General features: G+C 56.1%; 5 protein-coding genes across 5 annotated transcripts; 4 read left to right on the plus strand and 1 right to left on the minus strand.

Annotated features, from left to right (window-relative positions):
* Positions 1-3410: 3410 nt before the first annotated feature.
* On the plus strand, positions 3411-5779 carry LTR77_003244 (uncharacterized protein; the record flags this gene model as incomplete). The annotated part of the gene is made up of 2 exons (XM_064800501.1): positions 3411-5059; positions 5113-5779. The coding sequence occupies 2 exons, from the start codon at positions 3411-3413 to the stop codon at positions 5777-5779; spliced, it is 2316 nt and encodes a 771-aa protein (XP_064661840.1).
* A 987-nt stretch (positions 5780-6766) lies between these two features.
* LTR77_003245 (uncharacterized protein) lies at positions 6767-8236 on the plus strand (the record flags this gene model as incomplete). Its single annotated transcript, XM_064800502.1, has 1 exon — positions 6767-8236. The coding sequence occupies one exon, from the start codon at positions 6767-6769 to the stop codon at positions 8234-8236; it is 1470 nt and encodes a 489-aa protein (XP_064661841.1).
* Positions 8237-8916: 680 nt separating this feature from the next.
* LTR77_003246 (uncharacterized protein) lies at positions 8917-9831 on the plus strand (the record flags this gene model as incomplete). Its single annotated transcript, XM_064800503.1, has 1 exon — positions 8917-9831. The coding sequence occupies one exon, from the start codon at positions 8917-8919 to the stop codon at positions 9829-9831; it is 915 nt and encodes a 304-aa protein (XP_064661842.1).
* A 473-nt stretch (positions 9832-10304) lies between these two features.
* LTR77_003247 (uncharacterized protein) lies at positions 10305-12157 on the plus strand (the record flags this gene model as incomplete). Its single annotated transcript, XM_064800504.1, has 5 exons — positions 10305-10828; positions 10882-10999; positions 11051-11161; positions 11257-11971; positions 12024-12157. 5 exons carry the CDS (start codon positions 10305-10307, stop codon positions 12155-12157), a joined length of 1602 nt encoding a protein of 533 aa, XP_064661843.1.
* Positions 12158-12550: 393 nt separating this feature from the next.
* Positions 12551-15668, minus strand: RNA14 (mRNA 3'-end-processing protein rna14; the record flags this gene model as incomplete). Its single annotated transcript, XM_064800505.1, has 2 exons — positions 12551-14818; positions 14874-15668. The coding sequence occupies 2 exons, from the start codon at positions 15666-15668 to the stop codon at positions 12551-12553; spliced, it is 3063 nt and encodes a 1020-aa protein (XP_064661844.1).
* Positions 15669-16149: the final 481 nt, after the last annotated feature.

A 16149-nucleotide genomic window follows, 5' to 3' on the forward strand; every position in this document is an offset into this window, starting at 1 on the left:
AAGACTCAAAGCTCGTCCGGTAACTGAACTATTCGAAGCTGGGATTCCCTCAGCACCAGGCGAGGCAGTGAGGCAGCAAGAAAACGTCCAGACGTTGCGGGCAGGTGCGATATGAGTAGGTAGCTTCAGTTTGGACATCGCGACGCGGCAACCCGAATACTTAAAAAGAGGCAGCCCAAGCCTGCCTGCCTGCCTTCCGCGCGATTCCATCCGCCCCATTTCGCACTTCGACACCGAACGAAAACGTCGCCGGCGAACGGAGTTTGCTCGACGGATCTGTCAGCGCTGCATCAGAGCCGCAGACTACTCTACTCATATCCTGACGTGACGTGACTCGAGCGTGATCAGCGAGCGGACTTCGAAGCGGATCGGAAGTTCGCGTGAGCCAATGACTAGTTTGGGTTGCATTTTTGCTGGTGGAGCATGCAAGTCCGCGAGCTTCCGCGTCAGCCAGCTCATATCTTGGACTTGGCGGGGTGGTTTTTTTCTCGGATGTTGTTGGGAGTGTTGTTGTGGTGTATGAAGCATGTATTGTACTGCTCTGTGGTCCTCTGGTATTCATCCTGCGGGACTATGACAATCCGGCTACACTGTAGCAAGCACTTCCGTCAACGACAGCGTAGCACAAATCTTCATCCGTTACGATATCCTCCATCCCACGTCCGGACGCCGGTCCGTGCCGGCATCTTCTTCGCGCCCGAAGTGCGATTCTCGCAGCTCGTTCATCATCTTGTCACACCGCAAGGCGTGCGTCAACTCATGAACTTCTGCAACTTCCCCGTTTGCGCCCGACGCGGCGACTAACCATAACTGCGTTCCTCGCTCACACGTCGTTCCCGTTCGCAAACGATCCGTACTCGTATGACAGAAAACTTGTTAAGCCTGTCGAATGAGGTGCTGTCATATGCACGACCGGAGCTGTTTCCAACCTACACCTCAGCTCTTCCGAGCGCCTCAGGTGATCGACAAGAGGTGCCGTTCCGGGATCCGAGGTTTTTTGTGCGACAGATGACTGCGCTGGATGATGTTGATGTCTCATCAGCCCTGCGACGCCGGTTTCGGACTTATGCTTTGCTGAGAAATACGGTGTCTGTTGCACGATTCGGAGCTGCTCGTCCGAAAAGTGATGCTTGGGTACGAGGGCTGTTTGCGGGAGTGGGAGCCGAGGACGTGGCTTTGGTATGAACAGCTTGAGATGGTGACTACTCTCGAGATGCGATGTAGAATTGACGGTCACAACGCACCATCAAGCACAATGCTAAGCTATCTGTGGAGAAGCGATGGATAGTGTACCCGTCGAACTGTGGCAGCCTGACAGCCTCCCAACTCCCCAAGATCAGACTGATCCGGTGCCAGATTCCAAAGTCGTCTGGCATCGTTCTCCGTAACTTGGACTAACGTTACAATACTCGAAGTTGCCGCATCACACCTCATCTCGCCTTGGAGAACGAGCTGAAAAGCACATTGTATTCCGTCTGAGGCAGGCTTACGGGCGCGTGAAGAAGGCATCGGGTCTTTCCAAGAACCAGCTCAAGCCTGAAAGCCATTATCCTGAACATCTTCTTTCAATTCGCGTGCATCAGCCCGTCGCGTGAAGTGAAACCAAAAGAGTGCGGACGTGTCAAGAGGATCGGCACTAGGTGATTGAAATTCACCTGGGTTATACTCCCGAAATATGGCCCTCATTTCGCTGTGCACTTATTGTGTGAATACTGCAGGTCCTTCATGTTCCACGAACTCCTGAAAGATGACTTCGAATTCACCACGACATGTCCCAGAGGTCCGCACATCATTCGAGGACGATGCACTGGTTCCGACTGTGATTGCAGCCCTGCGACTCGACCACAATGCAACGCGGGTTACTGCAGGAGTGGTCTTTGCAGAGGTAAGGCCACGCCCCTGCTCCATACTGCGTGCCCCATGCACTCTCCTTGGTGGCATATTCAAAGCCGAGATAGAGCCTCTCCATCCAGGGAATTGGAATAGTACAGTAAGGTTAGTTCAAGGCTTATTGCTTCGCCCACAGACACTGGTATCGACCGGCAAAGACTCGCCACACCCCCGGCCCCATTTGGAACCAATCTCTGTCATGCGGCTCATGGATTCTTTCGCATCCAACATTTCCTCGACGTTTGTAAGGCAAGCAGAGTAACTGGTATCGTCCCAGTAGTTCGTCAAGAATTTTAGCTCATGCGAGATGCAATTAACCAATGGCCTTAGGAACTCTCCATCGACAAGCTCATCGACTGTGAGTAAATCAATTCGAAGCAGGAAATGAGAGACGCCCTCGATTATGCCTCAGCCATCAAAATCTGCGCAATATCCTACCTTCATGCGTACTGGAAGGTAATGTCTTCCACCTACCTGCGTTGAAGTGCAATGGTCGTCGGCTGAGATCTGGTCCACATTGGCGCTTTGGAAACTCCGACTACAGCGGGCTTCTCACAAACCTCCCGAACGTCTGGAAAGTCACGAGAAGCTGACAAGACAGACTGTATTTGCGCGGTGCCATTCATATCTGAACCTCCTTTCGTCTCGCAGAAGAAGATTGGGAAGGTGAAGTTGAGTAAAGCCGCCGTAGTATCTGTCACGTCCCCGTATTTTCGGTGTCGGACTCAGATCCGACTTCAGCCTCGAGAAAATACAACACTTCCTAAGCGCCCACCACCCTTTCTCATTCGACATGTGCCGCTGAGCTGCAGGCAAACCGCGCCTCTTGGTGTCAAGTCCGATCGGCATGGGTTTCAGCACCACGCAACGATGCCTGCTAGCCATCCGGTACCGCCACAGTCTGGAGAGGGAAAGCCTCGAGCGCGGCAAGGCACTCTCGAGCCTCTTCTGACCCAGCGGAAGCGCGGGAGTCAGTCTGTTCGTGCATCAAGGTAGGTCGGAAGGCTCATGCATGGTATGGGGGCCTTCAAGCGTTCGCGGCTCGCTTATGGCATGTTGGAAGGCGGCCGGGGAGCTGCAATACTACCACACTCTGCGTCGATTTTCTTGTTGTGTTCCTGTGTACTTCTTCCTATCATCTCTTTCTACCATCCTACTATAACACCAGAAACAATAATGTAGTGTCGCCATGTCAGCCAAATTCTTTACCTGGACGAAGGGCGACCGGCGCAATGCCTCAGAAGCGCTGCGCGCTGGTGGTCTTGTCCCGATCCCCGCAGAATGCATATCTATCAAAGGCGTAGATTACGGCCAGAGCCCCAGGGTACCTACAGAAGTCCACAATCCATCTTTTACGGAGCTGATCTGTCACCTAGCGCAGCAGCAAATCTGCTAAAACCTCAACACCCTTCGCCTCCGACGAGAGTCCAGAGCTAGCATCAAGACATAGCAGCAGACACGCAGACTCTCAAGCCTTTCAGGATGCCACCGTGCAATCTGCAACAAGCTTGATGGCAGTCATGAATGATATGCTTCGATCGCCACCAATGACCGCCCACCTCTTCAACCAGACGTATCCTCCACGATTTGAGCCGGTGCAAGCTCGGACGCGATCACGAACTGCTCCATCGACGCCTTACCACGAGGCACCGGCTGTCGAATACGTCGAGCTACCAGGGTCGTCTCCGCTCGACCGAAACGAGGCATTTCGAGGAAGCAAGGACGCCAAACCTGCACATCTACCTGTTATACCACATCTCAGTCTTCAGATGGAAGCCAAGAATCTACACCCGCACTCTAATCCGCAAGATTTCCTCTTCTACTCGCCGGACGATGTGTGCCCTCGAACGCCGCGTCAGTCTGCTTCGCCTGCCTCTCATCGCAAGGAAAGAGGTAGTACCATTGTCTCCAAACCCGGTCCAGAAAACGAAGGTGTCATGTCACTCCCGAACCTTTCCACAGCAGACACACTGGTCGCCATTGAACGAGGAGGACTCAGCTTGAGTACCAACCCGGTCTACTCGCCTCTCTCCGCAAGCACCCCGTCTTCTAACGGCATGCCACTTTGCGTTTCCTCATCACGTACCGCCAGCGCGAACGCAGTACTCCAAACCACCGCACAACGCAAAGATATGGAAGCCGCAGAGCAGAGGACGACAGAATACAATGCAGGCGGCTTCGAAGAGATCTGTCGCTTGCGTCGCTCTCATGAATCCCACCTCAAGAGTTTGAAAGTGGCCCACAAGAAGGAACTGGAAAGTTTGCGCTCTTACATTTCAATGCTGGAGGAACGCCAAAGGACAGCCTTCAGACGAGAGGTCGCTGGTGGTTGTGAACCTCCTCGTGGTGGTATTAGTGCTCCACTGCCCAGCTTCACTGAAGCCACTCGCAATAGTGGGTCTCCGAGAGCTCGACCCTCTGAATGGAGCGACAAAACGATCCGAAGGGCTGAGCAGAACAGTCAACATACCATTGACGACCTTCGAGCCACTGTTCGCAAAGCCAAAGATAACGAGAAAACATTGCGAAATACAATTTCAGACCTCCAGGCGAGGCTTGTTGCTGCGAACAACGAACGCACTGATGTGCTTGAAGGATACCATGATGCTTGCGTCAAGATCCGCCAGCTTGTCACCACTCATGTGCCAGCGGAGCAACGACTCGAGCCAGTAGACAATCCTCCTACCAGGCCAGCAGAAGGAAGAAATACTCCCGATTTCGCCAAATACTTGCAGTGCGCGAATCCGCTCTGGCAGCAGATGCAGGACCTTCGGCGCATGCTTGCGGAGAAGGAGATACGAACACAACAGCTGGAAGAAGCTGAGGCGGCGAAGAGCGATCCAAGTGTCGCGGAAAAGCGGCTTGCGGAGGTCGAAGAGGCTTTGCTGCAGCACAAGCAGATGTCGACCACAGCTCATAATCAACGTAAACGGTACAACAAGCCCTCGCACCATGAGCTGTGCCGCCACACCCGAGAAGCTGTTCAAAGGGCAGATTCGAATCGAAGCACTCAGAAAGACGGCATCGGTGATATCGTTGATGGGGTGGCCCGCCAGAAAGCCAGAGGTGATGTACAAGGGTTGCCTGTTGGCGACAATCAGACAGCGCCATCGGCATCGCTCCTGGGATTGGAGCTGGAGCATTGTATGGCGGAAACTGCTAGGTATAAGTCAGTTTGACATACCGATGCGCTATCAATGTCAATGCTGACCACTTGGGCAGGCTCGAGGCGAAGGAGTCCCGTAGACATTTGAGGAAAGCGCAGGCTGAGCTACTCAATCTGCGCGAGCAAGACCAAGGAACACAGTTACGGCCTCCATTGGACATTGCACGAGGTACCGAGACCGTCGGTCCAACTTCAGCGCCCAAGACAGATATCCAGTCTCTGGTGCATCGAGATGACGGCTCTGAGAACATCAACGCAGCTTCAACACGCAAGGCGGCTCTTCAGTCTCCATTGCGTCAAGAAAATGGTTCCGAAGGTGTCAACGCCGGTCTAGGCATCTCGTTTGCAAAGCCTGGGTACCGGAAGCCAGATGCAGTCGCCAGTACTACGGCAACCATCCCATCATCCTTATCCTTGACAGTGTCGTGTTCTGGAGAGACTCTCCCGAAGCCCCGCGCAAGCTCTTCAACGTCTCTCGACACGAACAAATGTCTCCCAGAGCCGCCCGCTGTTCTCACGTCAGATACACTGTCTGTCGTGCGGTCGAGAAGCGGAGCTCCATCGAGAACTGATGCTAATCGCTCGCTGTCGGATTCAATGTTGTCTTCTCATTCCAGCCGGACGTTACCAATTGCAGGTTCTAAGTGTGCGCTTGGGAGGATGGATGAACTGAGACCGTCCATTGACTCTGTCAAGTCGAGTACGGTATCGTCCACAGCTTAGCCAACTGGCCCCAGCGCACTTCCGTCGAGGAGTTCACCGGGATGCGAGAGGCGGTTGCGCGAAACCAAACCCGGCCTGTTCGTCTCATAATACAAGGTTCAGGTTAACGGCAAGGATGTCATCGCTGATGTGGTCTCTTGTCGGGAGTTTATTCAGCTGTATGGAATGAGAAGGAATGAGAAGATTCACAACACGAACAATCCAGATGGTCATTCAATACAGTTGTATTGCACTCCACCGAGTGCCCACCAACACATTTCCTTCACGAGGGGATGGGTCTGTTCACGCTGACGTCCGAAGTGTGTCCGCAACGCGCGAACGCCATCCATGCCGCCCAGCTGCAGCATGCAGCTCGGAGAATTAAAAAGGGGAGTTGGTACCTGACAGGGCCGACCAATCGCCTGTCAAGAGCAGCTAGCCGCCTTGCCGACGCAGGAACCCGCGGCCATTTTCTTTTTCCGAAGTCTGGGAAATTGCACCTCGTATTCCCTTCACCTCTTGTTGCTCCTCCGCACACGCCTTATTACCTAAAACTCTATACCACCCCTCGCGCTACCGCCCACGCTATTGGATGCGCTGGCCATGACTCCGCGCCTGGCCAGTTCGATCGTTGCTACTGTGCCTGCCAAGACGGACCTAGAAAGCGCCTCAGCCGTCTTCTCCTACCACTTGCGCCTGCTCGCGTCGCTCCACCGAACTCTCCTTGCCAGGGCTTCGCGCCCCCAGGACGGTCAACAGCTCGTATGCTTTGACGACTGCCACATCCGTGAACCGTGTCGCCTCCGCGGCCCCAAAGGTAGGTCCTGCTGATGTCCAGCCGTTCGCTTCCGCTAATAACATTGATCTGCCCCCTGATGAGTCGGTTTCTTAAGTAGCTCGTCGCGCCCGTCTGTCTCTGCTGTTGCTTGTTCTTCTCATCCACACACACACAGTCACTCGCTTTACGCATCACACACTCGTTTTAATATACCCTAATACCAAATCAAGATGTACAAAGCCGCTGCTTTCGCTGGCCTCGCTGGCCTGGCCTCCGCCGCCTACTCGCCAGATGCCTACTCCCAGGCTCCCCCGGCATACTCTGCCCCTGCGGAGTCCACGCCTGCTGCGTACTCTTCCGTGAAGGTTGTGTCGAGCTCTCAGCCAGCCGTCTACTCGTCCTCTGCGCCCGCTGGGTACGAGTCGTCGTCCAAGCCGGCCGTCTACGGATCATCCAGCTCGGCGCCTGTTGTGTACGGTTCATCCTCCTCCGCCTACGCTGTCAGCTCCTCGTACGCCGTCAGCTCTTCCTACAAGGCGTCCAGCGTCTCGGCCTACCCGTCGAGCGTGTCCGCCAGCGCGTCGGCCACCCCGACCCCATCCTGCTGGACCTCCTGCTTCGAGCAGAACAACATCTACGGCCAGGATGAGCTCTGCGGCAACGACTGCGTCAACAAGTGTATCTACTACACTTGCTCTGAGGAGGATGACATGAAGTACTGGTCGTGGTACAACGGGTACTGCGCCGCTCCTTCTAGCAGCTCTTCTGCTGTCTACTCGAGCAGCATCCCGGTGTACTCCAGCTCTTCGTCTGCCATCTACTCCAGCTCTTCGGCCTACGTCAGCTCTTCTTACCCGGCCACCTACCCCGTGAAGTCGTCGTCTTCCTCCTACCCGGCCCCCTACCCGGTCTCGTCGTCTTCCTCCTACCCGGTGTACAGCTCGACCTTCGGCACCGTGACCAAGCCCGCCACCTACCCCGTCTCTGCCCCGACCTCCTCTGCCCCCAGCTCCACCCCAACCGGTGGCAACTGCTGGAACGCCTGCTTCGAGGAGTACAACGTTCAGGGCCAGGATGAGCTTTGCGGCAACGACGATGTGAGCATGTGCATTCACACCACCTGCTCCTCCGACCTCGACAAGGCCTACTGGGATTGGTACAACAGCTACTGCTCGCCGGCCACCACCACCATCACCACCACGAGCATCTGCACCCCAACCACCCCAGTCACCGTGATCACCTCGACCTGCACCCCATCCACCCCGGTGACCGTCTGGACCTCCACCTACTCCGAGGGCACCACGACCGCCACCTCCACCGTCGAGACCTACATCACCACCCCGTACATCACCACGGTTGAGACCTACATCACCGCCCCGTACACCTCGACCTGGGTGGAGACCAGCACCGCCCCATCCACGCCCAAGGTCAGCTCGCCAGTGACCACCGGCATGCCATCCCCGCCAGCCAGCCAGTGGTCCCCGGCCACCTCCGCGCCACCAGCGCCTTACCAGTCCGCTCCCTGGACCGCGCCTTACAGCTACCCAGCTGCCTCTGCGCCCGTCGCCTCCGGCACCGGTGCGTACGCCCCTGGCCCATCTGCCTCCGGCATGGTCCCAGTCCCCGCGACTGGCGCCGGTGCCGTCACCAAGCCCGCTGGCCTCATCGCCGTGGTCCTCGCGGCCGCTGCGCTCTTCTAAGCTAGCAATCCTGCTAGCTTGCCCCGAGCCAAATGATGAAGGGTGTGTGCTTATGACGACTCTCTCGCAACCAACAACCAGAAGTCATGTAATTAATGTGTCTCTCCATCAACAAACCAAAATCTGCTGGGGGTTTTTCCTTTCTTGTGGACATTTGTAACTAGCTAGCTTGGCCATGTAGCGGCTCATGTCAATTATTACGTACTACCTATATTGTGGTTTTCCCGGCATTCAAGTGTTCCTCGAAGCGTAGTCGTTTGATCGTGAGGTATTTGTTCTGCTTCTTCCAAACCCAGGCAATTCACGCTCAAGGTCTCTGTAGGGCTATACGTCGACGTGACTATGTCGTCGATCCTGCAAATCATTCTTCCATGCACGTGGGTGTACTCGACGAAGGGAATCAAGGTTGTCAGGAAAAGAGTCAGTCCAAGAAAGGTCACGTGCGCACAGTTTGCCCGCAGCTTCATTCAAAAACATCAAGCCTGCACACTATTCTACTATCCGACTCATGCACACACAGCCCTCAGCCGGCGCAACAACTTAGCTGAATAACCCTGCACGACTGAGGAGGCGCTCGTGTGTGAGGATAGCAAAGGCGAACAGCAAAGTCGAAACGCACGCACGCCCTGCCGCCTCTTGAAGAGAACAGCAGCGAACTTCCACTGAGAGTGAAAGCGAGCATGGCCGACGTTGACAGCGGGAGCGGGAAAGCTGATCGGCGGAGGCGCGACCGTGATTCTGACTCTGATGAGGGAGCGCGCAAAGAAAGGCGCAGGGAGGGAAGGAGAGACGACAGGCCTTCCAAGCACAGCTCCCGCCGCCGCGATGACTACGATAGCGATGGACAGGACTCCGGAAGACGTCGTGAACGGCGTGACCGCCACAGGAGCTCTCCATGGCACGAACGGAAGCATAGTCAACGGTCAAGATCACGGGAGCGCTCGCATCACGAACGCCGGTCGCGGTCGCCACCCCCGAAACGACGAAGGCGGTCTGTCACTCCATCACAATCCCCAGAGCCTCACAAAAGAAGCAAAGCACCTCTACCATCCCAGGACGAATCTTTCCGCGGGGAAGTTGCGCCCACAGATGGCAGCGCACCGCCTCCACAGAAGCAGAAACCAAACTACAAGCCCACCGGCCTTCTAGCAAAGGAAGCGAACACCGTCGCCGGCACCACCACCGTCTTGAAGTACCACGAGCCACCAGAAGCCCGCAAGCCGCCTGCCAAACAGCAATGGCGGATGTACGTCTTCAAAGAAAAGGATCTGCTGGACACCATCTACCTCTCCACCCGCAGCGCCTGGTTGATGGGCCGGGATGAGAAGGTCACGGATTACTTGCTCGAGCACCCGAGTACGTCGAAGCAGCATGCTGTTATTCAGTTCCGCCATCGCACGAGCACGGATGAGTTTGGCGATAAGACGAGCAAGGTGAAGCCGTATTTGATTGATTTGGAGAGCGCGAATGGGACGAAGTTGAATGGGGAGAAGGTCAAGGCGAGCAGGTACGTTGAGTTGGTGGATGGGGATGTGGTGGGGTTTGGGGATAGTGAGAGGGAATATGTTATGATGCTGCCGCCGGCGGGGACATGAGGATTCGCTGGTATCGCTGTGAGTGCCAGTAGTGATCGCCCGGGCGGCCACGTGCTCGACAGTCTTACCAAGTGATTTCAAGCTCCGCGGAAGGCTTGTGGGGTGAGCTTGGCCTATCGAACAGCAACATCACTTCCTCTACTCTTCCGTCCCGTCCAATGTTGTGACCTCACCTTCAAGACAGGTACTTCGTCGCCCAATGTCATCCGAACTCACGTCCCACGTGGCACAAACTCGCAAGGTTGTTAGCATTGGAAGGCGGCCTTGTGCCTGTCGATCGGTGCTGCTCGGCAAAGTTCAGTACTGATCGACGAGCACTGCGGGGACATCGAGCAGTTCATCCAGATAGTGACGTTGCACCCGACGCTGGAGAGCGTTCAAAACTACTTCATTGACCGCCGCTTGTCTCGTTCGTCCTAAGTAAGGACTTCTCTCATTTCACCTTGAAGCAGTCCTCAAGTGGCTCGACGACCATGGCCTTCCTATTGTACAGCCTCGCGTTGCTAGGTCTCGCCAACGCCTCGCCGGTGATGACCATTGTCACGACAATCACAACGTCCAATCCTCCGGACTACTTCCAGACGACTCCTGAAATTTTCCAAGGCCCAACACCAACCGGTAAAGAACCGTTTTTGAGGCAAACGGACGATGTACAGCTCTCGGGCGTCACCTACATCCCACCCAGTCCGCTCGAAACTCAGCAGCCGATCCAAGGCAACTCCGACGATGGAAATATCTTCACATTACTCGGAAACATCGCTCCTTACCATCCTTCTCCCGGATTTGGCATTGACGAGCATCCGCTGCCTGAGGGTGCTAATGTTACTTGGGTCAATATGATTGCGAGACACGGCTCACGATATCCCACTGAGCCTATCGAGCTTGGAGCCGCGTTGGCGGATGCCAAAGGTGCCAAATTTTCTGGTGACCTGGAATGGTTGAACGATTGGAAGTACTCGCTCGGGACGAATATTCTGAGCAGCAATGGGAGGCAGGAGTGAGTGCCCTCGACTCATTTCGATTTGCGAAAGCCTGCCAACTGCAGAACAGGCTTTACGACAATGGTGTGCTGCACGTATACAACTACGGCCAACTCTTCAACCCGAACCAGACCAAGAAACTCGTGTGGCGGACGACTACGGAAGATCGGATGAGGAAGTCAGCGGAGGTACGTTGTCCGGAAGACCATCTCTTAGCATGGACTGACCAATAAGTATAGAACTTCGCCGCAGGCTTCTTCGGCCTCAACTACGCCGACTACGTCGACCTCGAATTCATCATCGACGAAGAAGGCTACAATAACTCGCTCTCCGGTTACAACGTCTGCGAAGTATGTCCCTCTCCTCTCTCCACCGCTTCAAACCTTCCACCTCTTCCAATCTTCCACCTCCTTCAACCTCCTCGCGCCACTAACCCCATCCCAAGAACAACGGCAATTTGCGCACCACCGCCGGCGCCAACGCCAGCGCCGCCTTCGTCGCCAACTACACCCTCCCCGCCGCCGCCCGCCTCAACGCCCTCTCCACCAACTTCCACTGGAACAGCACCTGGATCTACTCCGCGCAGCAACTCTGCTCCTACGAGACCGTCAACCTCGGCTACTCGAAGTGGTGCGCGCTCTTCACCTACGAAGAATGGCAGGACTTCGAGTACTCGATCGATCTCGACTTCATCGGGACATTCGGGTTCCTATCACCGACAGCGCGAGCGGTGGGGGTGGGGTACGTGGAGGAGGTGTTGGCGAAGATGCGGCATCATTTGATTACCCAGGCGACGGGGTCGGATAATGTGACGCTGGATGGGAGGGAGCGGACTTTTCCGACGCATCAGGCGTTGAATTTTGATTTTAGTCATGAGGTCAATATCTTTGCGGCGTTGACTGCATTTGGGCTGACGCAGTTCGCTGAGCCGTTCTCGCCGGAGGAATACACGGAAGATCGTTCGGTGGTGGTTTCGGCGATGACGCCTTTTGCCGCGCGGTTCGACATCGAGATGATTGAGGCGCCGAGGCCGGTGTGTGCGGATCGGACGAGGGGGCTATACGAGGAAGGGGGAAAGACGACGTATGTGCACTTTATCCTGAATCAGAGGACGATTCCGCTCGGGCAAAGCCATGCTGCTTGCGGGGATAGGGACGATGGTGAGTCAAAGTTCTAGCAGACACATGGTATGCACGCTGACAGTCGGAACAGGGTGGTGCGAACTAGAGACGTTCATGAAGTGGCAGGCGGGTGCTCTGGAGGAAGCGAACTACGACTACGCTTGTAATGGCGATTACGCTCCGCCGGCGTATGGGGATGTCAGGAATGGTGCTCCACCTTCGTGAGCGAATAGCCCTGACACAATAGCGTATTGACGGACAAAAAAGCAGGTAAACTTTACTTGTGGAACCCTAATACTGACGACCATCGACCATCTTACCACAAAGTGATTGAAGCTCAAAGTGCGAATGCAACATGTGATTACCACGGCTATTTCATCTCATGAAACCGCTCTTGAGGTCCTAGCCCATTCTCATCAACAATCCAGGCACATCGGAACTACCACCGTCGTAGCCCTCGCATCTCATCTCAACCTGCAACTCTCCGTAAACGCAACGTCCCACCACCCCGCCCCCGAACTCCTCCACTCCCGACCTCCTTCCCTCCCTTCACAGCCCGCCTACCCTCCCCCCTAACCCCAATCCCAGCGTCCGTCCCCCTCCCACCGCCCCTCAAACCTACTTCCCCGGCAGCGGCAGCCCCCTAAGCAACTCCACAATCTTCCCCGCGTCAAAAACCGTACTCTGATACGTCCTTGCATGCGGCAGCACGCTGAGCAGCTGGTGGATCTCATAGGGCAGAGGGGCTGGATGCTGTGGGCCCATACCACCAAGACCACCAATCCCGGCACCAGCGCCTGCGGCACCCGGTCCAGAGGAAGGGGGGACGTAGTTCTTGGTAACGAAGCCCCTGTCCCCACCTCCACCACCACCTGCACCGCCGGATGAGCCAGGCAAGGACGAAATGCTATGGTTCTGCAGTCTCCGCCCCGCAGCGCCCTTGAGAGGCGACTCGCCGCGCTGGAATTTCCGCGCCGGTGCCTCAGAATCACTATCCTCCAGCGGACGCTTCGGGCTCGCGACGTAAGGCCCATTCGGACCAAGACGGATATTGCTCGCCGGACTTCCCGCTTGGTGCTCGATACTCGGGACGAAACCCTGGCCTTGCCCGCCGAAAGGCTGTTGGGTAGTAGGTTTCGGCTGGATCTGCGTCGGGGAGATGACGAGCTGCGCGGCCATGGCGTCGAAGGAAGGAAGGGCGTATCTGTCGCCGAAGCGAGCGACTTCGGGTTCATCGGCGAACATCTCGCCCATGCGCTTCTCGAGCTTGTGGATCTTGTCGAGGTCGCCGTAGTTGGCTTCGAAGTTGTGCATGTAGCCCATCAGCACCCTGCATTTCTGTCGCTGCTTGGGCAGATCCTGCTCGGTCGCTTTGACGATCTTGGTAATGGTCGTTTCGAACACCGCGCGGGCGTTCGTGTCGTCGTTGTTGGAGACGAGATGCTTGATATACTCCAGCGCGAACACCTCGTCCGTCGGGAAGAGCTTCAACCCCCGTTCGAAAATCTTCTCGGCCGCTCGGTCTTGGTAGCACACCCACTCCATCAGCGCAGAGGCGATGTAGACTTCACTCGTCAACTGGCCGCGCGGTCGTGCCTCGGCGAAGACGCCGCGGAACCCTTTCTTCGCTCCCTTAGGTTGGCCTTGGCCTTGGATGCGGCGGAAGGCGCGCATTTTGGCGACCCAGAGGTAGGAGATGGTGCGTTTGAGGGTGTCCTGTTGTTGTAGCGAGGTGGTTTTGACGGTCTTGAGTTGGGCGTCGAGTTGTTGGGCGCGGGTTTGGGGTTTCGGGGGCGCGTCTTCGTCGTCGGAAGAGTTGCCTGAGGCGGCGGGCATGTCGGTGTCTTCTGGCGGGAGTGAGTTGAAGTATTCCTGGACTTTGGCGGAGTCTTTGTTCATGCGCTCGATCATGCGGTCGCGGAGGGAGTAGAGCGCTGTCAGGCAGTGCTCGTAGATGGGATCCAGCTTTTCGCCATTCCTGATCGCCACTTCATCTTCGTTGCTCTTCTCCAATGAGGTCTCAACACGATCTGCCTTCTTCAGCGTCAGAAGCACACTCTCTGGACAAGCCTCAATCCCTCTATCCATGAAATCCTCGCCCTGCTTCGTCATTTCCTCGGTGTTCTGCTCAAAGCACCACGAAGCAGCCTCAAACCAGATACCAGGATAGAACCGCAGCTGCATGGTAGCCTGCTTGTAGACATACACCGCCCGCTTCCGGTATGCGGCCATATCCTCATCTTTCAGCACAAGCGGGTCCTCCTTCTCCCAGCTCAGCCAGTCCCGCCACTTCTCGACCTGCGTGCCGAACTCGTCTTCTCCAGCGCTTCCATAAAGCGGTGGCAGTCGCGGCAAAGCAGCTCGATCGAGACCTTCAATCTTGTTCATCAACTGCGTCAGCGCTGTTCGCGCAGTCATGTAGTGTGGACTCTGCTCTTGCAAGAATTTGCGTCCGTTCGCCTTGTTGATTCCAAGCTCGAAGTTGTCATACTCCTTCCACAGCTTGGTAAGCTCCCCATGTGGCATGCGCACAGCCTTCTGGTAAGCTCTACGAAGCAAGTCCATCTTCTGTGCATCTTGCCACCCGGTCCCGCCGATTGAGCCAGGTCCACCTTTGATAAAGTCGATGTAGTCGCGCCAGAGTCTGCCGGCGTCCGGGTCGAGGCCGACAGTGTCAAGGAGCAGCTCGAAGGCTTGCGAAATGATGCTTCGCTTCGTGCCGTCTGGGTCGCCGATGAGCGGGTGAATGCGGCGGAGGTAATCGAGGTAGGTGCTCCACATGTCGACGTTGGGTAATGACAAAAGTGAACGGTTGAAGATTTGTTCGACGCCGCTGAGGTTGTTCTCCTCGAGCTCCATCTGCGCCCACTCGACCCACATCTGTGCCTGTATGCTACTGTTAGCTCATAATGGCAATGGTAGTCGGGGGTGCTATACTTACGGCGCTTGGAAAGACAGCAAAGAACCGCTCGTACACCTTCCTCGCCTGATCGAGCTGTCCCTTCTCGCGGTAGTGCCTGATCAGCGCTCGCCATGCCTCAGTGTCAGCCTTCGGATCCTCTTTGATGCGATCTTCAAGCTGGCCGACTTTGTCGTGGGGCAGACGCTGCGTGGTCGGTGTTTGAGGCACTGCGCTAGCTGCTTGAGCCGGTACAGGCGTAGAAGCAACTGGAGGCTGCGGAGTAGCGGTGGCACTCTGTACTGCTGAGGCAGTGGTAGACACTTGTTGCTTACCCTGATCAGTGGGACTCTGGAGGGAGAAAGCAGGAGCAGGAGCAGATGCTGGGACGGAAGTGGAGCTGGTGTCAGAGACAGGAGCGGGAACAACACGTGAGCTGGAACCATTGACAGGAGCAGTGCTCGTTGCAGAAGCGTCTTCTTGCGATGGTTCACTAGCTATGACAGTATTTTGTGCGTCCGACACTGCGGCGGCACCTAGTCCAGAGTGGGCGCCGGCTGTGCCGTTGAGTTGTGATGACGGCGGCATTGCCGCGTCTTGCTGCTGGTCTTCATCTTCCTCGTCGTCTTCTACTATGAAGCCACCCACTGTCTTCGGTTTAGCGGGCTGTGCGGTCGATGATTGTGCGTTAGCTTCTGAGTCTTCGTTCTCAAGGCTGGACGGGTCGTAGTCGTCCTCATCGTCTTCGTCGCCGGCCGGTTCTTGCTGGTATTGGTACTCGGCTGCCGGAGCTGTCGGGTCGTAAGGCGCGGCGTCCGCTGGGTCGTAGTCCGCCATGTCGGCGGACCTCGTGAGTGAGGTTCGTCGCTGTTCCAGCACGTGTCCACACAGAACGCGATAGAGGGTGTCAGTGTGTTGATGAGAAGCTCACGACCACGGGGAGTGAGGCTGGAAGGCGCGGAAAGAGGAGAGTATGTGGGCAGTCACAGAGGTGTCGCCGGCGCGAAGGGAGCGGGTTCAGATTAGAAGGATATCAAGGGAGAGGTGGTGGAAGTGGAAGTTGTGTGAAGAAGTGCTTGCATGGGAGGCGCAATGAAGTCGCGAAGGACTTGTCTATAGCACGTGACTTTGACGCTAGCCGCTTACGGACGGCCTCCGGACTTCAAGTCCATCAAAGAGACGACATGATTTGACACGAGAACATCACGAATAGCCACACAATAAATCACAGCTGGTCGAAAGAATACAGAAGCCCGGTCAGGAAGGACGACACGCGCTACTTCTTGGATCTACAAAGGCTCCCGGGCTAAACATACGG

This window comes from Saxophila tyrrhenica (genome assembly GCF_035928015.1).
Source record: "Saxophila tyrrhenica strain CCFEE 5935 chromosome Unknown scaffold_4, whole genome shotgun sequence".
Taxonomy (NCBI): Eukaryota; Fungi; Ascomycota; class Dothideomycetes; order Mycosphaerellales; family Extremaceae; genus Saxophila; species Saxophila tyrrhenica.